Source organism: Octopus sinensis, unplaced genomic scaffold (genome assembly GCF_006345805.1).
Source record: "Octopus sinensis unplaced genomic scaffold, ASM634580v1 Contig15366, whole genome shotgun sequence".
NCBI lineage: Eukaryota > Metazoa > Mollusca > Cephalopoda > Octopoda > Octopodidae > Octopus > Octopus sinensis.
Window position 1 is genome coordinate 35,001 of NW_021833689.1, and position 26,131 is coordinate 61,131.

The 26,131-nt window shown below is 37.2% G+C and overlaps 1 protein-coding gene across 1 annotated transcript; it reads right to left on the minus strand.

The window, feature by feature from the left end:
* Window positions 1–8,886: 8,886 nt before the first annotated feature.
* On the minus strand, window positions 8,887–25,688 carry LOC118761573. Its single transcript, XM_036499621.1, has 5 exons — window positions 25,555–25,688; window positions 17,697–17,860; window positions 15,818–15,981; window positions 11,069–11,127; window positions 8,887–9,061 (listed from the first exon to the last, which is right to left on the minus strand). The coding sequence occupies exons 1-4, from the start codon at window positions 25,561–25,563 to the stop codon at window positions 11,081–11,083; spliced, it is 384 nt and encodes a 127-aa protein (XP_036355514.1). The 5' UTR covers window positions 25,564–25,688; the 3' UTR covers window positions 8,887–9,061; window positions 11,069–11,080.
* Between the last annotated feature and the right edge of the window lie 443 nt (window positions 25,689–26,131).

The window sequence follows — 26,131 nt, forward strand, 5'->3', positions numbered from 1 at the left end:
TCTTTTTTCCACCATGTTTCACATTTATGTGTTTACTACTACTACGGTATATATATTATATATATATATATTATATATATATATATATATAGATATATATATATTATATATGTACATATATAAATATACATCTATACGTTTGATTGTATATATATGAGATATATATGTGAGATAATAGTTTCACTTTAATAGTTTTCAGTATTAATAGAAAGATGTTATTGTTTCACTTTTGACACGTAATACTGAGATATATATGAGATACGACATTACTGTGGACTCGCATTAGGCAAGCGGTTGAAAATTGTTTTAGGCCATGACACTGCATGGACTTTAAGTAAGACATGTCTAAAATTTGAATGAAATCGGTGGGGTAGTTCTCGAGTTTTAGGGATCCACACAGACAGATATTCTCAGTTTTATATATTACTAGCATTAAAGACCCGTCGTTACCGGGTCATAGTGCTAGTGCATGTATATATGTGTACATATATGTGTGATAATAATAATGTTCGTCCTTCGGGTTCGAAGATGACCGTTGACATCATTTGGTGGAATTGCTGCTATGAGACCGGAGGTGGCTGGTGAGGCCAATCCGGGCAAGAAAGCCCCTCCCACAGGTGGGGCAGAAGTGGGTAGGGGCTGTGCTATTGGTGCAGGTGGCTCTGGCTTTCCGCATCTGGCGTTTCTGTTCTGCTGACTGAATCCGTCTCTCCTCGGCTGTCTTTGCAGATATTACATGTACATCTATATATATACATCTACACGTAAAATACAAAATACAAAGTTATATCTTGATATCGCTGGTGATGACAATACTCAAAATATATAACAGACTGGAATTGTTAGCCCGTCTCTTGTAATTTCGATCAATTGTATCTTGTCCTCCCTTATGTATAGAAGTGTGGCTACAATCCAGCCTACCTCTACTTCTACTTCTGGGGTGGGGAGGCATTTAGAATTTTTTTCCGGGACGTCCTACGTCCCAGATATAAGGGTAAAAATAAAATATTTGCACTTTGCAAATTCGAGTCGAGTACTCCCGTGCACGCTCCGTTGACTCGAACCTTGCTTCTATTGTGGCAAATTTACCGCCTCTGATTAGATATCTTTCATAGATTCCTCCATGTGTTCAAATCTTCTTTTTTCTCTACATTGTATACTTTTTAGACAATAGTCTTTTCTTTAATTTAATTTTTTATTAATTCATCTGGTCTATTCCATTTCTGCACGCTAATTTTATTTTTAATTTATTCCCATTCATGTGAAACCACTTATTCAAGTTGAAGTCATTGATGCCATTTATACCAATTGCTATTTTTACTTTTGTTATGTTACGATTATATTATACTTTAGTTTAAGTTTAATTATTACTTTCTACATATAATTCAATTGTTATTATTATTTTTATTGTTAAAGTGAAAGCATCTGACATAAAATAGATAAATATTTTTGTTTCACTTGTAACACGTAATACTGAAATAGTGGAGAAGATATGATATTGCTATGGGCTCGCTCTAAGCAAGAAGTTGAACTTTTTTTGGCCCATGAAACTACATGGACCCTAAGTAAGGCATGTGTAAAATTTGAATGAAATTGGTTGTGTAGTTCTCAAGTTTTAGGGAAACACACAGACAGACAGACAGACAGACTCACATTCTCAGTTTTATATATATAAAGATTCAACTAACCTAAATTCTGATTATACGTAATCACAGCTGAGCGCATTTACTCCGATATTTTTCTCGGTCGGGCGATCTACTGGCGCAAATCAGTCAACGTGTCGGTTGAATTATATATAAAGCTATTAGGTCAGGGTTGCCTCTCTGTTACATCTGATCGACAAAAGGCAACAAGCTCGAAACATCGATGTCTGAGATTCCCAAGAGAGGGCGACACTGACCGAACGGGATTTTTTCACACGTTTTACCATGAGAGAGAATTTTTCTCCACGCTAATTGCAGTTTATTTAACTGAAAACATATTTCAATTAATCTAAATTGTGATTATACGTAAACACTGCTTAGCGCATTTACTCCGATATTATATATATATATATATATATATATATAATATATATATATATAATATATATATATATATATATATATATATATATATATAGGCGCAAGAGTGGCTGTGTGGTAAGTAGCTTGCTAACCAACCACATGGTTCCGGGTTCAGTCCCACTGCGTGGCATCTTGGGCAGGTTTCTTCTAATGTCTTATGAGTGGATTTGTCCCCCTAGCATTGCTAGACAACCGACGCTGGTGTGTTTACGTCCCCGTCACTTAGCGGTTCGCAAAAAAGACCGATATAATAAGTACTGGGCTTACAAAAATAAGTCCCGGGGGTCGAGTTGCTCGACTAAAGGCGGTGCTCCAGCATGACTGAGTAAAAGAGAGAGAGAATATATATATATATATATATATATATATATACTATGTGTGTGTGTGTGTGTGTGTGTGTGTGTGTGTGTGTGTGTGTGTGTGTGTGTGTGTGTGTGTGTGTGTGTGTGTGTGTGTATTGTTACGGTGGTAAGAAAAAGGAAACAGACAGAAAAACACTATGCCCCTTGTCCCATTAGTTGGAATTGAACCGGCAGTGGTATTTTACTTTGTCCTCTCAACGAGCACGATAATTAATGATCTAAGGACGTGAACTTTGATCCCAACCCGGTCACAGAAAGTTTAAGAAAAAAATAAAAATACTACTCTATATAAATGCGGCTGGCATTGGGGCTAAGAGTCAGTTGGTGAAAGAGGGTCAGTCGATGCAGGACATCCAGCCAGAAGTGTGAGCGGAGCGGACAAGGGGGTGGATGGAGATGGTGGAGATGGCGAGAGGCAACGTCAACGATGAGAAAGACAGACAGTGAATGTGAGAAATGACAAGCGAGAGGAATTAAGAAAGATGACAGTGAAGGGGACAGATAGAAGCCGAACTGATATAGCAGGAGTTGCGAGTTAAGAGGACGTTGCTGACGTGAAATTAAAGAAGAAAAAAATGTTCTGGTAAATGTTGTTTTTTCTTTTTCTGTATGTTTTGAACTTTGATGTTGGAATGTAAAAGAAGGGGAAACTTTGATGTGTTAGGTGCGCTAAATCTTTCAAGAAAGAAAGGAAAGACTCTGTGACGTAAACTGTAGAAAAGAAAGAAGAGAAAAGAAGGAGAAAGAGACTGTTAATTGATTTGTTGTGAAGGATCGATCGCTGTATTGTGTTGAACGTTAACTGATTGTTTCCGGACGTTGTACTATGTTTACTCTCTCCTTTACTCTTTTACTTGTTTCAGTCTTTTTGACTGCGGCCATGCTAGAGCACCGCCTTTAATCGAGCAACTCGACCCCGGGACTTATTCTTTGTAAGCCCAGTACTTATTCTATCGGTCTCTTTTGCCGAACCGCTAAGTGACGGGGACGTAAACACACCAGCATCGGTTGTCAAGCAATGCTAGGGGGACAAACACAGACACACAAACACACACATACATATTTATTTATATATATATATATATACGACAGGCTTCTTTCAGTTTCCGTCTACCAAATCCACTCACAGGGGCTATAGCAGAAGACACTTGCCCAAGATGCCACGCAGTGGGACTGAACCCGGAACCATGTGGTTGGTTAGCAAGCTACTTACCACACAGCCACTCCTGTATTTGACTTGGTTATTCGAACTTTGTTATATTAAAATGCATTGATTGTTTCTTTCGAACTCCGTCAAATGTTTGTCAACCTTTGTTGTTGTTGCCTTTGTTTCTGGCTGCGTTCGCCGCTTTCCCCCGCTTTCCATGGATTCGGTGGACTTCCGGTTTGCTGAGCGCAGAGCGTCGTCGCGACTTAGGGCCCGTGGTGGAAACGGAAGGCCTAGGGTCCTGAGTGAGCGTACGGCGTAACAATATATATGTATATATATGTGTGTATATATATATATATATATATATATATATCAGGCCCAGGAGTGGCTGTGTGGTAAGTAGCTTGCTTACCAACCACATGGTTCTGGGTTCAGTCCCACTGCGTGGCATCTTGGGCAAGTGTCTTCTGCTATAGCCCCGGGCCGACCAATGCCTTGTGAGTGGATTTTGTAGACGGGAACTGAAAGAAGCCAGTCGTATATATATATATATATGTATGTGTGTGTTTGTTTGTGTGTCTGTGTTTTTCCCCCTAGCATTGCTTGACAACCGATGCTGGCGTGTTTTTACGTCCCCTCACTTAGCGATTCGGCAAAAAGAGACCGTAGAATAAGTACTGGCTTACAAAGAATAAGTCCCGGGATCGATTTGCTCGACTAAAGGCTGTGCTCCAGCATGGCCGCAGTCAAATGACTGAAACAAGTAAAAGAGTAAAAGATAGTAAAAGATTGTAAAAAGTATATGTATGTGTTATGTATATATATATATATATATATATATATTATATCTATATATTATATATATATGTATATATATATATATATATATTATATGTATTGTATGTATATATATATATATATAATTATGTATATTTAGAATTTATGTACGAAGTGCGCTAAGATATTTTGACTTCTTGTAAGCTGCGCCATGGCTAAAAAAAGGTTCGGGACTACAGCTCTGACCCATCGCTAGCTCTAAACTCTCAATTACTTGCTTAAATAACCTCAAGTAATCCAAGTTCAACTTGTTATACACACGTGAATGATTTTCTAACGAAACATCTCCGTCGAAACAAACCAAAAGGAAATAACTAATTCATTTTGTTTTCAGAGTAACTTCCCTTAGTATAGGTTAGCTACAATGCAAATTAAGATGGAGGGGGGTGATATTTTTATTTTAGCCCCGAGTAAGAACTAATTGAATCATTCACCCATGGCAGGGGATGAATTTTTTCTTAAGGCCAATTTTTAGTTAATCGCGAGCATTTCTAGGCTTCATCACAAATTCATTTCTCAACCTAATTGAAAGCGGCTTATTTTAGCAATGAGCTACGCTTTGATATTAGATAATTGAGAATTAATTCATTATAAAAAAAAGGTTAGGTCAAAAATGTGAGTGTAAGGAGAGAAATTGACTTTAAATCAAATTATTCCATTTATAATGGCTGTATATTGTCAACTTAACGTGACAGTAGGGGATTATACCACCGCTGTTTAGCCCTAGGAAGCATTGACGCTTCCTGTCGGCCTCGACACACTGTGTCCTTATATATTTACGAAGGGGAGACAAATACCCCCAACAGCTAGGCCTGCATCTCCCCTTCGTAAATATATGACACAGTAAGTGTGTCGAAGCCGACAGGAAGCGTCGATGCTTTTTAGGGCTGAACAGCGGTGGTGTAATCCCCTACTGTCACGTTAAGTTGACAGTATACAACCATTCTATCGCCCCACCACCGTACATATTTCTATGAGATATTTAGAAATTTAATATTTCTATTTCATTCATTTTAAAGGGAAATTATAGATTCATTGAATGTGAGAGAATGTATTCAGTGAGTTTACAAGAAGTCAAAATATCTTGGCGCACTTCGTACATAAATTCTAAATATACATATATACATACATATGTGGAGGCGCAATGGCCCAGTGGTTAGGGCAGCGGACTCGCGGTCATAGGATCGCGGTTTCGATTCCCAGACCGGGCGTTGTGAGTGTTTATTGAGCGAAAACACTTAAAAGCTCCACGAGGCTCCGACAGGGGATGGTGGTGATCCCTGCTGTACTCTTTCACGACAACTTTCTCTCACTCTTACTTCCTGTTTCTGTTGTACCTGTATTTCAAAGGGCCGGCCTTGTCACTCTCTGTGTCACGCTGAATATCCCCGGGAACTACGTTAAGTGTACACGTGTCTGTGGAGTGCTCAGCCACTTACACGTTAATTTCACGAGCAGGCTGTTCCGTTGATTCGGATCAACCGGAACCCTCGTCGTCGTAACCGACGGAGTGCTTCCATCCACATACATATACATATATATATATGCGTTCTTGAAAACCGCGTTAAAAAGCTTTCGTTAGGAAAAGAAGTTGTTTGGTTTTAAATGACGAAAAGAAATGGTAAATAATCCCCCAAATTGACTTTGAAGCGAAATACTCTGTTAAATATTGAAGTAGTGGAGGCACATGGCCAAGTGGTTAGAGCAGCGGTCGAGGGATTGTGGGTTCGAATCTCAGACCGGGCGATGTGTGTGTTTACGAGTGAAATACCTAAGCTCCACGCGGGCCCCGCAGAAGGTAATGGCGAAGTTCTGCCGACTCTATCACCCCTATTTTCTCTCACTCTTTCCTCCTGCATCCTGCAGCTCACCTGCGACGGACCGGCGTCCCGTCCAGGTGGGGGAACTATTACGCTATGAGAAACCGGGAAAGCGGCCCTTATGAGCCAGGCATGGCACGAGAAGGAACAAACAACAACAGCTTATCATATCTAAGCTTATCATATGCAACACATTTTCCGTTGTAGTTTTCGCAACTTGCAATCGATTTTCACCAAACTCAAGGGGACGAGCTAGCAGAAACGTTAGCACGCGGGGGAAACTGCTAAACGACATTTCTTCCCGTCTTTACGTTCTGGGTTCAAATTCCACCAGGGTTGCCTTTCTTCCTTTCGGGAATGATTAAACAAGTACCAGTTGAACACTGGGGTCGATGTAATCGACTTACTCCCTTCCCCGAAAATGCGGGCCTCGTGCCAAAATTTGAGAGCAATACTTAAGTAAACTATACAACAGCTGTGTTGAAACGAAAGAGCTCTATGAGATAAATCTTGAGGTGAAAACCTCGTTAAAATATATCTCTCTATATATAAAAGGCAGTTTGTCTGTCTGTGTGTCTGTCTGTCAGTGTGTCTGTCTGTCTGTGGGTCTGTCAGGTTGTACCCTCACTCTGACCACGGCTTTCAACCGATTCTGATGAAACTTGACACACATAGCCCAATGTCATAATTCAAAACTAACGCAGCGAAACTTTTGAAAAGTTCCCACAGTTCTGAAAAAAATCGACAAATTCGACATGGGGTCGAGAAACTAAGCTTATCATATGAAACACATATTCCGTTGTAGTTTCCGCAACTTGCAATCGATTTTCACCAAACTCATGGTGAAGCTTAATGTTACCCTACGGAACTTAATCCTGACGTTAGTTTTCCATGCAATACCTTACCATCAGAAAAAAAAATCGATAAAATCATGCCATTTTGGGAAATCGCGTTCAAATTCAAGATGACATATTTTCGAAAATATCTTTAACAAATTGGTAGGAATTTGTTTTTTAAATTCACAGCGAGCATCATGTCTGCTCCAAGGAGTTATATGGTCCTTTTTATTCCAATAGGATATGTTATTACTGGAAAAAATCGGTTAATTACATCATATGTGGCACACATAGCAAACCGATTTTTCTGCGACATTTTTTGAAAGTTCACATAGATTTTCCCTACACCGATGTTGTCATAGATTTTCTTCATGCATGCAAGGGAACGGGGCCTTGAATGCCTTAATGCCTTTTAGGTTTCATTTTACAAAATAACGGTTCAATGAGTACAAAAAGGGTAAAAAGGTAAAGGGCATTGCTTATCGGCAAAGTTTTTTTACTTACCCAGGCAACGCCGGGCTATGCTGCAAGTTAGCTACAAAAACTGCGGTGTACTTTTAAGTCACAGAATAGTGATAATTTTAACAAATTAAAAATATTTTTGTCATGTTAAGATATTTGACATTATAAAAGACGGCAGTCACCGTCATATGTCGCTTAGCCTAACAGCACAGTATGATTTTGCTGGAGATTGAGCAGTACGGGTTCGATCTTCTGTTGCGCATTACCAGTTAATAATTATCGCAGCGGTTGCAAGGCAAAATATAAAATACTATTGTCTCTCTGCATTTCCCCGTATCACCTGTTTCAGCATAACTGCAATATATATATATATATATATATATATATATATATATATATATATATATATATATATCTATCTGTAAAATAATATGTGACAATTATTCAATAGCCAAGATAAAACTCTGAGTTTCGAAGACATGGTGTTGCGGATTTCCACCTCGGCATCCGAAACTCAGAATTTTATCTTGGCTATTGAATAATTGTCAAATATTATTTTACAGATAAATTTCCTCTATTTACATAATATTGAGGTCTCTTTCTTTCTTTTGTTATCTTACCGTTTTTACCAATGTATATATATATATATATATATACAAACTATACCATATTAGTCCCAAGCAAGGCCGGGTATCTCTGCTAGTTTGTTTATAATGTACTTATTAAAAACGTATTAAAATAACAAAATTCAATCATGAAAGCAATTTATTAATTCTTTTATTAGAATATAACATTATTTTATAAGAACATAACATTCTTTTATTATGCAAATAGTTTTTAAATTTATTTATTTGTAACGGATATGGTGCTGTAATTCTTTGCTATTTTTATGTGCAAACAAAATTTCAAAGTTTGAACAAAATTTGTATTTATTAAAATATTTTCAATAGCAGCATTCTTTTCAGTGGTAAAAGTATATATAATAATAATAATAATAATAATAATAATAATAATAGAAGAGTTGCCTGGAAAGAAAAGTGGGATCTTTACCGTTTGACCGACAGATTTAAAAAATAATTTTTTGTAACTAAACACTTTCAAATTTCGGACACTGGTAGAAAGTGTCATATAAAACATCTTTTGCTCTTAGCATTTTCGTGAAAAACTTATATTTACAAAGTTATTTCACGGTAAAGTTCTCGTATTTCGGTAATTTCAACCAATCAATGACGTGTATTCAAGTGAATAAAATTACTGCTGTTGATTGTCAACAAGAACTTTAACAAAAAATAACTTCGTAAATATAAGCTTTTCTCAAAAATGCTAAGAGTAAAGGATGTTTTATATGACACATTCTAACCGTGCCCGGAATTTGAAAGTGTTTAGTTACAAAAGATTATTTTTTAAATCTGTCGGTCAAACGGTAAAGATCCAAAAAGTGGACCAATATGATAATTGCGGGTGCAAAATCGTAGAATATTCCTAAGTATTGAACTCGGAGAAGCTTACACAACAAGCAACAGTTAACCTGGAAAAGTACAGAACTAGAAGAGAAACAATAAATCTTACAACATTGAAGACGAAATATTATGTGCACTGTTTTGCTCTTCATATTTTTTGGTGTTTTATTGCAATTTTTTAAATTTAAATTTAATATTTTTTATCTAAAAATTTCTTTGTATTAAACTGAACATTTCTGGCTTGTTTTTTAGCATTATATTATTTTTTAATTTTATTTTTATTATCATATCATTAAAAAAATTATTTTTTTCTTAACAAAACTCATAAACAAAAATCAAATCACAAATATTGTATCATAAAATTAAACTCATTCTTGTATTCTTCTAGCCATTTGACTGCGGCCATGCTGGAGCACTGCCTTTAGTCGATCAAATCAACACCAGGACTTATTCTTTGTCGGCCTAGTACTTATTCCATCAGACTCTTTGGCCGAAACGCTATGTTACGAGGATATAAACACACCAGCATCGGTTATCAAGCGATGTTGGGGGGGGTGCACAATCACAGATAACAAACGTATACACACACACACACACACAAACATATATATATATACATATATACGACGGGTTACTTTCAGTTTCCGTCTATCAAATCCACTCACAAGGCTTAGCTTGGCCCGAGGCTATAGTAGAAGGCACATGCCTATGGTACCACGCAGTGGGACTGAACCCGGAACCATGTGGTTCGTAAGGAAGCTACTTACCACACGGCCACTCCTACGCCTATTTCTTGACAAAACTCATCATGACAAAAATTAAATCATAAATATTGTGTTTTAAAATTAAAATCACGTAGAAGATATGTAATTCAAACAAGTATAATAGAGTTTTAAAAAAATCTCAAAGAAACAAAATAATTAATTTCTTTAAAGTTTGCATATAGGCGTAGGAGCGGCCGTGTGATAAGTAGCTTGCTTACGAACCACATGGTTCCGGGTTCATTCCTTGTGAGAGGATTTGGTAGACGGAAACTGAAAGAAGCCTGTCGTATATATGTGTATATATATATATATATATATATAATATGCGTGTGTATATGTTTGAGTGTCTGTGTTTGGTCCCCCCCCCAACATCGCTTGACAGCTGATGCTGGTGTGTTTACGTCCCCGTAACCTAGCGGTTTGGCAAAAGAGACCGATAGAATAAGTACAAGGCTTACGAAGAGCAAGTCCTGGGGGTCGATGTGCTCGATTAAAGGCGGTGCTCCAGCATGGCCGCATTCAAATGACTGAAACAAGTAAAAGAGAAAAGAGCATTATGTAATGACAAAATTTTTTTTATTTACACCCATTAGTTTCATTCTTAAACACTGAGGGCTTATAATTTTCAATTTTGCTAAAATTGCGTGATTTTTTAAAAAAGTACCGTAAATCCTCGAGTATAGCCCGCCCTTGAGTATAATACGCAGGGGATTTGTAGGGGGCTGTACCTCTGACAATCCTAAGCCTTGTGTATAATACGCACGCATTCTCTAATTTGAGTCAAAGAGGTCTATATAACATCCTTGGTTTGAAAAAACGTATAAGGTAACGTCCTTTATTATTATTGTATATATAGCATAATGCAAACGTGTAGCTTTTTTGTGCATTTTCTTTGCAGAAAATAAAGAAATAACAGTAATAACATTTAATAAATGTTGCTTACTGCAAGTTATGGATGATCCTTTTATGACTTCATTGCTTTCAGGCTTAGCTTAAGGTATTTTGGCGCCCGACATCACAAAATGCGTCTGAATAAACATTGCCGGACAGCAAATAGAGACTCGGACATTGCTTAGAAAATAATTTTCATTTTTAACCTCGTATATAGTACGCACTAGGGATTTTGACCTTTAAATTTTGGGGGGAAAATGCGAGTTATACTCGAGGATTTACGGTATGTAAATTTGTAACGTTAAATTTTTGATGAGTAAACATGCAGGCAATTAGTCTTTTCATTAAAAATGGTTCTTGAGCATTTTGATTTCAACTTTTAAGTAAAGATACAAAATATAAGAGACGTTTATAACTAACTTAGATTTGCCATTAATTCAGGTGGATATACAATGCCATGTAGTCAAGCAGTCCATATCCTGAAAAAAAAAACAACAAACACCTCAATTTCAACAATAAGAGTAACACGATCAAAAGCAGTAAGTACAACTATTGGGTTGTCCGGAAAGTTCGTGCCGATTTATAGTAGCTTACCTTTCGACATATTTTAGAACATGGTTAAGTCCATGAAATAGGGTTTGACAACACCTCAATTTAGAGCACAGTTTAAGCTATCTTTTCGTGGAAGAAGGTATATGTTTCTATAACCTCTATTAATTCTGTAACCCTTTAAAATGGAAGATGAGAAAGTTCATTTTCAGCACTTGAGGCTTTGGAACCAGACAAAAATTGCTGCAGCTCGGCTGGGATGTGTTACCCCACCCTCCATATTCACCAGATATTGCTCCTTCGGATTTCCACTTATTCAGGTCTCTGCAGAATAGTCTTAATGGTAAAAAATTCAATTCCTTGGATGGCATAAAAAGACAACTTGATGAATTATTTGCCATGAAACCACCTCAACTCTATAAAGAAGGTATTTTCAAGTTAAAGGAAAGATGGAGACCCATAAAACAGGATTTCACTACACCTCCATTTAGAGCACAGTTTAAGCTATCTATTTGTGGGAGAAGGTATATCTTTCTATAACCTCTATTAATTCTGTAACCCTTTAAAATGGAAGATGAGAAAGTTCATTTTCAGCACTTGAGGCTTTGGGAACCAGACGAAAATTGCTGCAGCTCGGCTGGGATGTGTTACCCCACCCTCCATATTCACCAGATATTACTCCTTTGGATTTCCACTTATTCAGGTCTCTGCAGAATAGTCTTAATGGTAAAAATTTCAATTCCTTGGATGGCATAAAAAGACACCTTGATGAATTCTTTGCCATGAAACCACCCCAATTCTGGGAAGAGGGTATTTTCAAGCTAAAGGGAAGATGGAGACACATTGTGCAACAAAATGGTTCATATTTGGTTGATTTAAAAGTATTTATCTTTTTCTTTCCTTTAAAAATCGGCACGAACTTTCCGGACAACCCAATACATTAGCAACAGCAACAATACGAAAATGTTCTTATTAATTTGTAACATATTTCGGCAAATTTGAACTAGAATTTGATAATCGTCCGTCGTATATATGTATATGTATGTATATATATATATATATATATATATATATATATATATGTGTGTGTGTGTGTGTGTGTGTGTTGTGTGTGTGTGTGTGTGTGTGTGTGTGTGTGTGTGTGTGTATGTGTGTGTGTCTGTGTTTGTCCCCCAACATCGCTTGACGACCGATGCTGGTGTGTTTACGTCCCCGTAAGTTAGCGGTTCGGCAAACGAGACCGATAGAATAAGTACTAGGCTTACAAAGAATGAGTCCTGGGGTCGATTTGCTCGACTAAAGGCCGTGCTCCAGCATGGCCGCAGTCAAATGCCTGAAACAAGTAAAAGAGTACGAATGCAAACCATTCTTCCCAAAGTCAGAATGCAGCTGATTTCTACCAGAAAAAGTAAGTTCCAATAATGGACCCCAAAGCTGGTACCTTATTTATTGATTCCGAAACAAGGAAAGTGATATCGGCAGGATTTGAAGTCAGAGCCCAGAAAATCGCAACGAACACAGCAATGTTTGCTGTTTAGAATCATAGATATGTTCTCTATGCTTGCTAATAAAGATTTCTACATCAAATAGAGATAAATGGTATTAATGCATGCATTAATGTTGGCCCCTGGAGGTCAAACTGAGCGAAATTAAAGTTGCAAATTTACATGGAAAAATGTGTGCACACCCGATAATTAGACAGCTGATGTCTGCTAGGGATCAAACTGATGGAAATTTTGTTGTTTGTTCCTTCTCGAGCCACTCCTGGCTCATAAGGGCCAGTTTCCCGGTTTTCTTGGCGTATAGGTTTCCCACCCGGACGGGACGCCGGCCCGTCGCAGGTGAGCTGCAAGATGCAGGAGGAAAGAGTGAGAGAAAGTTGTGCCGGAGCCGCGTGGAGCTTAGGTGTTTCGATCATAAACACACACATCGCCCGGTCTGAGATTCGAACCCGCGATCCCTCGACCGCGAGTCCGCTGCTCTAACCACTAGGTCATGTCGCTCCACGAATGGAAATGTAGTACACAAATATATAAACAACGGATGCTGTTCAAGGTTTTAAGAGTATTGCAAAAGATTTGGCTGGAGACCCAATCTTACGAGTTCTTTTACAAGGTTAGAAAAACTGAAGGGTCACTGCAATAAGTGTGTGAATCTGAGAGGGGAATATGTTCAATGAATTCATAATTAACACACACACACATATATATATGTGTGTGTTAATGTGTTACACATAGGCGCAGGAGTGGCTGTGTGATAAGTAGCTTGCTTACAAACCACATGGTTCCGGGTTCAGTCCCACTGCGTGGCACTTTGGGCAAGTGTCTTCTACTATAGCCTCGGGCCGACCAAAGCCTTGTGAGTGGATTTGGTAGACGGAAACTGAAAGAAGCCCGTCGTATGTATGTATATATATATATATATATATATATATATATGTGCTTGTGTTTGTGTGTCTGTGTTTGTCCCCATAGCTTTGCTTGACAACGATGCTGGTGTGTTTATGTCACCGTCACTTAACGGTTCGGCAAAAGAGACCGATAGAATAAGTACTGGGCTTACAAAGAATAAGTTTCGGGGTCGAGTCGCTGGATTAAAAGTGGTGCTCCAGCATGGCCACAGTCAAATGACTGAAACACTAAAAGAGTAAAGAGTATCATATACATATATACGATGGGCTTCTTTCAGTTTCCATCTACCAAATCCACTCACAAGGCTTTGGTCGGCCCGAGGCTATTGTAGAAAACACTTGCCCAAAGTTCCACGCAGTGGGACTGAACCCGGAACCATGTAGTTCGTAAGCAACATACTTACCACACAGTCACTCCTGCGCCTCATGTCCGTTATTTTTAGATAAAATTTCTCTGTATGTGACAACGACCATCTTCCACTACTGTTTCATCCGGAGTTGAGCGCCCAAGAAAGAAAATAGTGTATGTACATGTATACTGTGGTTCGATTAGTTTTATCCCTGAGAGTCATCAGGTGTTTTATTTCTGGATCTGAACAGAAAACAGACAATATTCGAAACAGAAATATTTTGGTGTGATTTCAAGCGACCGTCAGATGTTATTGATGGATATGTGGATTTTTATTGACACTTCGCTGGTTACAACGAAGTGGATTCTAGTTAATTCAATCACCGGAACAGCTTGCTCCTGAAATTAACGCGCAAGTGGCTGAGTACTCCACAGACACGTGTATCCTTAACGTAGTTCTCAGGGAGATTTGGCGTAACACAGAATATGACAAGACTGGCCCTTTGAAATAAAGGTACAACTAATTTTTGCCAGCTGAATGGACTGGGGTATTGTGAAGTAAAATGTCTTGCTCAAGGATGCAACCCACCGCCCGGAATTGAACTCATCAACTTACGATCGTGAACCGAGTACCCTAACCCCTAAGCCACGCGCTGGTGGAATAAAGACGCACAGTTTGCATTAGTTGGGTTCTGGTTTCGTTCCCGCTGCATTGCGACTTATACTATGGCGGTGGGTCTACAACCTATACTAACAAAATAACCCCATAACAACAGCATTCCTCTTCCTCCTCCTCCTCCTCCTACTACTACTACTACTACTACTACTGCTACTACTGTTACTACTAGTACTTGAGTTCAGATCCCCTTCGGTAATGACTGACCATGGGATTGCACCTAGAAAGTTACCCTCCCAGGCACAAGTCCGAGCAAGGTTGTTTATGGAAGACCAGCAGTCGCCCATGCATACCGGCCTCCCCCTCCCCACGCCACTAGTGTTATCCAAGGGAAAGGCAAAGGGGCCGATACTTCTTGGCACCTGTGACGTTGCAACTCATTTCTACAGCTGAGTGAACTGGAGCAACGTGAAATAAAGAGTCTTGCTCAAGAAACGCAACATGCAGCCCGGTCCGGTCCGCGATTCGAGCTCACAACCTCACGATCGTAAGCTCGACGCTCTAACCACTGAGCCATGCGCCTTCACTACTACTACTACCACCATCACCACCACCACCAGCATCACTACTACTACCACCACCACAAGCACCACCACCACCACTACAACCACCACAACCACCACCATCACTACTACTACTACCACCACCACCACTACTACTACTACTACTACTACTGCTATGGGTGCTGCTGCCACCATTACTACTATCGAAATGAATACAAATACACAGTAAATATAAATGTAAGATGGCAAAGGACTTACCTATTTCTTTATTACCCACAAGGGGCTAAACATAGAGGGGACAAACAAGGACAGACATAGGTATTCAGTCGATTACATCGACCCCAGTGTGTAACTGGTACTTAATTTATCGACCCCGAAAGGATGAAAGGCAAAGTCGACCTCGGCGGAATTTGAACTCAGAACGTAACGGCAGACGAGATTCGACTACGCATTTCGCCCGGCGTGCTAACGGTTCTGCCATCTCGCCGCCTTTATCAAGCTAATATTTATCTATTGCTTTACTACCCACAAGGGGTTAAACATAGAGGGGACAAACAAGGACAGACAAAGGGATTAAGTCGATTACATCGACCCCAGTGCGTAACTGGTACTTAATTCATCGACCCCGAAAGGACGAAAGGCAAAGTCGACCTCGGCGGAACTTGAACTCACAGAGACTTACCTCGGTTCCAGTAGGTTTGTGTCTTTGAATTGGCATAAAGAATGACAGGATAATGCGAGAAATTGGCATACGAACAGTTAAATTGACGATCAATAACAATCAACCATCCACGATCCTCATCACAATTATCTCCAAAATATCCAATGGTGAAGGAACGATCGACTCTGTTTAAGAAAGAAAATGTGCGGAATTTGATATCAGAGACACTGGTTAGAGACTGTGCAGACGATAACAACGGCGAAGACAACAACAACAACAGCAGCGGAGGCGCAATGGCCCAGTGGTGAGGGCAGCGGACTCGCTGTCGCAAGAACGCGGTTACGAATCCCAGACCGGGCATTATGAGTGTTTATTGAGCAAAAGCACTTAAGCTCCACGAGGCTCCGCCGGGGGTGGGTGGTGAACCCCGCTGTACTTTTTCACCACAACTTTCTCTCACTCTTTCTTCCTACTTCTGTCACAAAGCAGAGGAACCATGGTGTGACCCACTATGGTGTGGTAAACTTTCAGACCCTAGTCTAGATTGCGAATCCTCTGTACCCCAGGATGGTTCAGCTCTCCACCCGTTAAAAGCCACCGTTTAAGGAATGAGGATAACAACGTAGCTTTCGCGCCTGTGCAACCGCCAGTCTATCGCGTGTGGTGGGTGGATCTTCAAGTTGCCACACGCATTCTTAGTAGCTTAGAGTAGGCTCGAATTAGAGATTATTCTTTGTGGCTAATGGCGTGAGTCCTGATTGGAAGAAGAAGAAGAAGAAGAAGAAGAAGAAGAAGAAGAAGAAGAAGAAGAAGAAGAAGAAGAAGAATGTGAAGAAGACAGCAAATACAACAACAATAGCGATTTTGTAATTTTAGGCACAAGGTCACCAATATTAAAGTGTGAAGGTACATCGATAGATATCGATTAAGCTGTTTGAATGACACCTTATTCTATCAGCCCGGATCCGATAACGGGCGACGTTGATCGTATCATATTTAAAACTTGCTTAAGAGATGGTGGAAATACTGCATGTAGAATTCTTCTGTCAAACTACTGCCATCAATGTTGATGATGATGATCATGATGATGACGAAGATGATGATGATGGTGGTGGTGGTGACGAAGATGACGATGATGATGATGTAGCTTTTAAAAAAAAATGGGGAAAAAATCTCCGAAAAAATTTTGCCCACAAATTTCCTTAAAATCGTAATCTATTCTGTTGAAAAAGGATTTGTATAAATTTTCATCAAAAGACATCCATTTTCCTGAAAGTTATGAAGGGGAAAATGTCAGATCGTGTGAATTTTCCAAAACTCCTCAATCCAATTCCTCGGAAAAATTATTTCCTATAAATCCCGATATACTCTGAAGCCACAACATCTAAGTGGTATTTGTAGAAAATTTTGTTAAAAAGTATTCATTTTTCTGGATGTTATGAGACAACAAAGTCGGAGGCCCTTTAATTTATACGATTTTTTCATTGCATGTTTATTTCATTCATTGTTTGCAATGTTCTCTTTCCCCCCTCTCACACATACATACACAGCAAGGCTTAGAGATGGGCTGCTGAATTGTAATCTATATGTTTCTTTGGGAGGAAGGTGAAACTTTACAAATTGCTTCTCCCTCTGTTGTTGGACTACCATGATGTTTGTTTAAAAGAGAAAGATTATGACTGAGATAAAATAATGAAAGCAATATTTGATTATAATAATAAGAGGGATCTTTGATTATAATGATAACAGGGATCTTTGATTATAATAACAGGGATTTTGAGCAGGTCTCCGGAAATTAATTACTCGGGATACAATTTATTGCTTATAGATGAATAAAAGCAAGATGATTCCAGGATGTAAGTGAATACAACGAGACATCATAAAATGAAAAATAGCTTACTCATTTCCTAGAGATGAAAACATATTAAAGCTGGTTGCGTTCAGATCAGTCCATGGGTTCCTTTGCAGTCTTTCATACTGAAACCAGTTATGAAGGGTTGAATTACGTACATCAAATCTCAAATCCATAACGAGTCTTCCGCTTTTGTAACCTTTGAACTGCGCCTAAGAAATTATGAAATTGAGATCCATAATTATATGTATAAGCATATGTATGTGTGAGCATATATACAAACATACATTCATACTTATATATATATATATATATACATATATATGTATATATATATATATATATATATATATTATATATATATATATATATATATATATATATATATAATATATATATATATATTTGTTGTGCAAGATTTTTGATGTGAAATCGTGTGTTGAAACAGGTATTGTTGTATTTCGGAATGGTCATTTTGCCAGTTTAGCCAATAAAAACACACGCACTATATATTTGGTCTTACTTTGCTTCACCATTATTTATTTTTTACATCAATCTTAATCTTATTCTGGCCAGAGTTCGTTCGTCACACTCCTGTGACTGCATCAGTGGTCCTTTGTTTTCTTCTTTCTTATTTGTGTGTCTCTTCTTACTAACCGTCAGCCATTTTCTATTTCTATTGTATGTGTCTTCATTTGCGCATGCGTATATCTCTATGTGCGTCTATGTTTAGTTAGTGTGTGGGGGGAATGCCTGTGATATTTGTGTCTTCTGTTTATATACGTTCGTGTAATTTGTTCTTGTTTATTCTTATTTTGTTCATGTGTTTAGACCCACTTATTATTATTATTATCATTATTATTATCATTATCAAAATGGCTGACGGTTAGTAAGGAGAGACACACAAATAAGAAAGAAGAAAGCAAAGGACCACTGATGCGGTCACAGGAGTGTGACGAAAGAACTCTGGCCGAAATAAGATTAAGTTTAATGTAAAAAATAAATAACACTGAAGCAAAGTAACGCCAATATATAGTGCGGGTGTTTTTATTGGCTAAACTGGCAAAATGATCATTCCGAAATACAACAATATATATATATATATATATATATATATATATAATATATATATATAATATATATATATATACTGCAAATTTAGGGTGAATAGTTGACAAGTGTAAGCACCTGTATACGCCAGAATAGTGGCAGATGTGAGAGAGAATAATCAAATAAAATCAAAAACAGAACACAAAGGATGTCGCGGTACACGTGTTTCAAGCTTTATAAACGACCTGTTCTTACATCAGTGTGTAATAGATATAAAAGATGGTTTAAAGCTATCTTCAGCCTCATGCATTGTTATTTCAAAGAGTTACATCACACTATAAAAAATATGAAAAGTACATGTAGTATTGCCCTTTACAATAGGTATATCATATCTCCCTAAGGTGTATTTGTAAAATTTCGTAACTGTATATGCGTGTAGGGGATCATTGGATTTCGAAAATCTGTTCATATTGTATCACCAGTCAACATAAAGTGAATGTTAAATAGATTTGAATGGGTTCATTCTTCTTGTAAGGAAATAGAAATAAAGAGAAGGAAAAAGAAAAAGGAAGGAAATAAAATAAAATAGGGAGAATATGGAGAGAGAAAAATAGATAGAAAGGATAGAGAGAAAAAATAGAGGGGAAATAGAGAGAAAGAAAAGGGAGAAAAAGAAGGAAGAGGAGAAAATGTTGAAGTGAGAAACAAATGAAGAGAACAATGTAAGTAAAATTTAAGGGTAATAAAAATAGTAAAGAAATTGTAAAAATTCAAATATAAGGATAATAAGGTTAGAACCAGCGTGGAAGGTGTTTGTAAGCCATTTAAGAAACACACAAAAGCCGTTCGATTCACTTCAACATTTAAGTTTAATTTGTCAAAATATTTTCGTCGCTATAAGACCACAACCTGTTCACTGACAAAAATCCGTGCTGCATCTGTATATATATACATACAGAATATATATATATATATCACCCAGCGGACACCCACCATGGGTCATCACAATTGCTCAAGGTAAAAATGAATTCCTCGCTCTTTCGGGAACATCAATCTTCTGTATTGACTGCTTTCCACCACTTTGATCTGTTTTTTATATTGAATACGTATCGCCACCGTGGGCCACTGCATCGAACACTTTGAACATATAGCATGAATGAACTTACTTCAAACTATATATGAAATTTAAGATGTCTGACTCCGTTGTGTATTGTAAATGAATTTCTTGTGTTTGACGGCATGAGCTGTCTTTTTTTATATATAACTTTTTTTGATAAGGTTCATTTCAGGAACTGAAACATGTTATAATGTATATATAAAAATTAAAAATTGTATAATATAGCAGCATTTTCGCACTTCATTTTTTACACACACACATATATATATATATATATAACAATTGCAGCGTGGAAGGTGTTTGTAAGCCATTTAAGAAACACACAAAAGCCGTTCGATTCACTTCAACATTTAAGTTTAATTTGTCAAAATATTTTCGTCGCTTTAAGACCGCGACCTGACAAAAATCCGTGCTGCATCTCTTGTCAGTGAACAGGTCGCGGTCTTAAAGCGACGAAAATATTTTGACAAATTAAACTTAAATGTTGAAGTGAATCGAACGGCTTTTGTGTGTTTCTTAAATGACTTACAAACACCTTCCACGCTGCAATTGTTTTCGTTTCAGCACACGATCTCAGATCAAAATCACTTGCTATGCAAGTACATCTCCGTAAAGGTGAGAATCACATATAAGCATCAAAAGTTAGTCAAAACAGAGTAACAAAAAATATAAAAATGTAAAGAATAAATAGAAAACTACAAAGATATATAAAAAGATATAAAATAATCGTTAAACAAAAGAATTGAGATAAATAGATAAGACGCTAAAAGAGCTGAGAATAAGATTTAGGTTTTGATGTGGTGGTAAGGGTCATAAATCACTTCTTATTTTCGGGGGGGGGGTTGAAATTTGATATTGTTGTAGTGAATGGTCAGTTTACACCAATCCACCACTACAAGTTACTAGCTTTAAGTTTATAGTATGTGTGTGTGTGTGTGTTTATACACTTATCTGCGCGCATATATATAAGCATGTCTCATACAGCACAGCATGAGATACACAGTCTTAAATATATATTGTTACGAACCTGCCGTCGCTCAACTCGAACTCGGAACCCTAAGTCGAGCGACGACGACAACCACCCTCAGTCAAACGGAAATCCACCACAGAAAACGGCGGTCGGCTGCGAACGCAAGCCAGAAACCAGAGACAACAACAACAATAGGAAGAGAGAGACAGCGGAAGGCAGTTGCTGACATTTAACAACAGTTTATACAATTGTTACAACATCAAATAAAACGTGATACATATCAGATACATTCAAAGAAAAACATTCAACAAATTATACAGGGTTAAAAAGAAAAACAATAATCCATGCATTTAAACATAACACAACGTCCGAAAACAATTCAAACAAATGTTCAACACAATACAGAGCTCGAAAACAGTCCATATTAAATTCTTTCTCCTCTCTTCAACAATTCTTTTTTTTTACATTTCAATAGATTACAGTTTATGTCACAATGTTCTTTTCCCTTCTTTTTCTTTCTTTTCCACAGTTCTTTTTTTCTGACACAATGTTCTTTTTCCTTTTTTTTCAGTCTTTCTGTTTTTACACAACTCACAAGTTCTTTTCTCTTTTCTTTTACATTTCACATCAACTTCCAAAATTCAACAACGAAAACATAAACAACATTACCGTACGTTTTCTCGTCTGTAACACTCCCTGAATCATCACAAAACTCCCACTATATCAGACCGAGTTCAAAATGTCTCTCGCTTGTCATCTCTCACATTCACTGTCTGTCTTTCTCCAGACCACGTTTGTCATCCTTGTCGTTGCCTCTCGCTTGACAAGTCCTCAATCCCCTGTGTCTGTCTTTCTCGCCATCGCGAGGACCTAAATGTCACTTCTTAACTCATTAATTTCCCCTAGAGATGACAGGACAAAGCCAAATAACTTCTTTCGCCAGTCCATCTGACACCAAACCACAAAACTGGGTCATAGCACTTTTTCCTCAACTGACCTCTGCATCAATATGGAATTACACACATATCCCCATGCGTATCTACAGTTAAACCCAAGTAAATATATACATATACTACTAGGGATATGTACAGATATAAATATCTATACCCACGAACAGCCACACACGTATATCTTAATACACACATATACACACACGTGTACATACACACACATACGTATATACATACATACGCACGTACATACATATACATATATACACACACACATATATATAAATACAGATACACATACATACACATTTAGATATATCCCTATATATACATATATATATAACAAAGTTGAGTTGTGGGGTATCGCACGAGTGGAATTATATACGAAGGAAGGTTTGAAAATGCAATTTAAAATATGTTTATTTACTTGTTTTATACATATATATATACATACACATATATACCTACAAACGCATATATATATATGCACATATAAATGCACATATACATATACACATATACATACATACTTGCATACCCATATATATATATACACACATACACATGCATACATATAAATATCACCATGTATAAATATTCATACATTCACGTCCATCGATTCATGTATATACACACATTACATCTTCTAAGTGTCTATCTTGTTTTGGGGGATATAATAGTTTTAATTTAATAATTTAATATTTAATATTTAATAAATATTTAATAATTCAATGTAATTTAAATGCAAAGATAAAAGATAAAGGATAAAAAATTAGAAAATAAAATAAAGTAAGAAAAATACAAAGAAACTATTATAATAATCGCAATAATACTAGTGATCATGATATTGTTATAATATTACAATATAATATTGATTGGAAAATATATATTGGTTGGAGAGATTTCAAGAGTATCCACTTATGTAAATTATACTCTTATTTTGATTATTAGAGAATGTATTATGTTAAAAGCTTCTTGGTAGTTATTTACCCTTTAATACTAGTTTAATATTACTAAAGATATTAATGAAGTTATTAGTATTTGTTGGTAGTGATATAGTAAATTCTAGAGACAATGGTTAGATTATTTATCTATGTTCTATATAAATAAGTATAAGTAAGTATACATTTTCTAAATTGAATGGTATCTTTATACTATCTGTGGTTAGAATTTATTGAGGTGAGGGTAAACTTAGTAAGTAGTTGGGGGTAAGACTAGGAGTAGTTAATCCAATGCCTGAGTAGTGGCAGGATGAAGTAGATTATGGAAATTCCAATGTGAGATGATCATGAAGGGATTAAAATGGAGATTTAAGGATTATAATATTTAAAGGTTTTAGTTAATTTATGCATGCAAGTTGGTTTGAATTCAGATCTTTTATTAACTAGTTTGTCTTTATCCGGGAATCTAATGATTTTTGGTAGTTCTAAGGAGCATAGTTGGCAACCAGTTCTATTATTTTTATAAGTCGCTGTCGATCCAACTATGGACCATCTAAGGTTAAATTTTATATTTTTGTCCTTAAGTTCCCAAATCCTACTTGATAAAGATGTACTGTTAGCCTTATTTTTGAGTCTAAAGGACGACCGGTGATTATAGAACCTAGATTTCCAGGCGGATGAGCACCCAATATAAATAAGAGTATTTAATTCAGTAATTATTTCACAGGAGTAAACTGTTTTTTTTGCCAGGAAATTTCCACGTAAGGGACACGCTGCTGCAGTCACACAATTGCACCCGTGATTACAATTTTCAGGCCGTCCGTTATTTGTCCGTGGATGGATAATTTCGATATGGTTGTTATCATGGCTACTACTACGGTAGATCGAGACTATGCCTACATTTTCGCTATTATTATCGTTATTATCTTTATTAGTGCTATTCAAATTTTTCCTACCTATAATTCTTCCACCGCTAGTACTGATGTTAGACCTATTATCCACATCCCCATTATTGCTAGTTATATTGGTATTGTGATTACTTTTCGCAATTATTGTTTGATGTGGACTGAGTCATTCCATTATTAGTAGTAGTATTATCTTCATTTGACGTGGCAGTATTCTATGTTATGCCATTAAACCTTGTTGGGTCTTAGTTAGTTAGTTAGTTAGTTAATTTGGCTCAAAAGCAAATAGCAAGGCCATGTAGGGGGACATGGAGTTAAGTACAGGGTGGTGTTCATGTAAAGAGTTCAGGCCACTTGAGGTCAAGGGAGTCTTTGAACAAAGCGGTCGTCGGCATCTTCACCATCTCGTCTGGCAGCTTGTTCCACGGATCCGCAACCCGGAGCTTTTCGGAATGACCCCACAGCCGACGCTCTGGAGCAGGAGTGAAGAACAGCTCTTTCGAGAGGTTATACTTTCCGCTTATGATGTTGTGGGCAAGAATGAGATCACCACGGCGGCAGTTTATCAGTTCATCTGTTACACTGTGATTCGATATATAAGTATTGTTATTAGGTTCAATATTATCTCCATCCTTATAATGAGTGCTATTACTAGCTTTCTTATCATTGCTATCGCTGTCCTGAATATTGTTATAGTAATTAGTATAGCTATTGTTGTTATCAGTGCTAAAGTCGTTGTTTAGGGAACTACTATCAGTTATCTCTAAGCTATCAGCTTGGCGGTTAGACACCATAGCTGTAGGGATAATAACTTCGTTATTGTTATTATTATTATTATTATTATTATTATTATTATTATTATTATTATTATTATTAATATTATTGTTATTATTATTATTGTTATTGTTATTGTTATTATTATTATTGTTATTATTATATTATTATTATTATTATTATTATTATTATTATTATTATTATCATTCAGTAGTTTTATTTTTATAACGTGCTTTCACTTCACTACCGAGCGCAGCTCCGTGTGCCTTGGGTATGTGCTGTGATTTGTTGTGATGCTCTGATGGTTACTGTATTGAAAGTGTTCTGCATAGGATGTGTGCAGTGCCTAGTAGTGCAATTAGTATATATTATATATATACATATATATATATACATATGTATATACATATGTACATACATATATATACATATATATATATACATATATATGTATAATATATACATACATATGTATATATATATATATATACATACATACATATGTATATATATATATATATATATATATATATATATATATATGTATGTATGTATGTATGTATGTATGTATGTTGTGTGTGTGTGTGTGTGTGTGTGTATATATGTTTCTGTGTCTGTGCTTGTCTCCCCAACATCGCTTGACAACCGATGCTGGTGTGTTTACGTCCCCGTAACTTAGCGATTTAGCAAAAAAGAGACCGATAGAATAAGTACTAGGCTTACAAAGAATAAGTCCTGGGGTCGATTTTCTCGACTAAAAAGAGGCGGTGCTCCAGCATGGCCACAGTCAAATGACTGAAACCAGTAAAAGAGTAAAAGAGTGTGTGTGAGTGTGTCTGTGTATGTTGTTGTTTGTTTGTTCGTTCCTTCTCGAGCCACGACTGGCTCATAAGGGCCGGTTTCCCGGTTTCCTTGGCGTATAGGTTCCCCCACCTGGACAGGACGCCGGTCCGTCGCGGGTGAGCTGCAAGATGTAGGAGGAAAGAGTGAGAGAAACTTGTGGCGAAAGAATCAGCAGAAGTTTCGCCATTACCTTCTGCCGGAGCTGCGTGGAGCTTAGGTATTTCGCTCATAAACACACACATCGCTCGGTCTGAGATTCAAACCCACGATCTCTCGACTGTGAGTCCGCTGCTCTAACCACTAGGCCATGTGCCTCCACAGTCTGTGTATGCGCTTGCGTCTATGTGTGTACATACCTTATCCATCGGAAGATTTCTCCATGAGTCAAGGATCAAATTCCGGTAGAGACCTACATCTGAAGCATATGGTTTTATTTGGTAAAAGCTATTATAAACGGGCGCTATCGTAGGGATCTTTACTCTAAATACCATCACCGATGTATCAGCTGAAATATAAAAGATATTAGTTTAAAATTTTGAAATTTTGGACAGTAATTTCGTGGGAAGGGTTTAGGTCGATTACATCGACCCCAGAATTCAACTGGTACTTATTTTACCGACCCCGAAAGGACGAAAGGAAATGTCGACTACGGCGGAATTTGAACTCGGAACGTAAAGAGACGGACGAAATGCCGCTAAGCATTTTGCGAGTTCTGTGCCTTATGAGATATAGGAAATATTAATGATGATGATATAATTATTAAAAATATAATTATAATTCGGCACAAGGTCAAGAGTTTTGAGGGAAAGAGTTTAGCCGTTACAATAGACCCCAATACTTCACTGGTACCTTTATCGTACCCAGAGGGATGGAAGGCAAACTGAACACCGATGGGATTTGAACTTAGGTCGTAAAGAACAGAGACAATTAACT

Bases quoted from the DNA above. Each gene is read 5' to 3' on its own strand.
- LOC118761573 (XM_036499621.1), bottom strand. The intron at 15,982-17,696 runs GTAAGCTATTTT...TTTCTTAAACAG, and splicing joins TTTTCATCTCTAGGAAATGA to AGTCGATCGTTCCTTCACCA. The intron at 11,128-15,817 runs GTAAGTCTCTGT...TTTTTTTTTCAG, and splicing joins ACAAACCTACTGGAACCGAG to GATATGGACTGCTTGACTAC.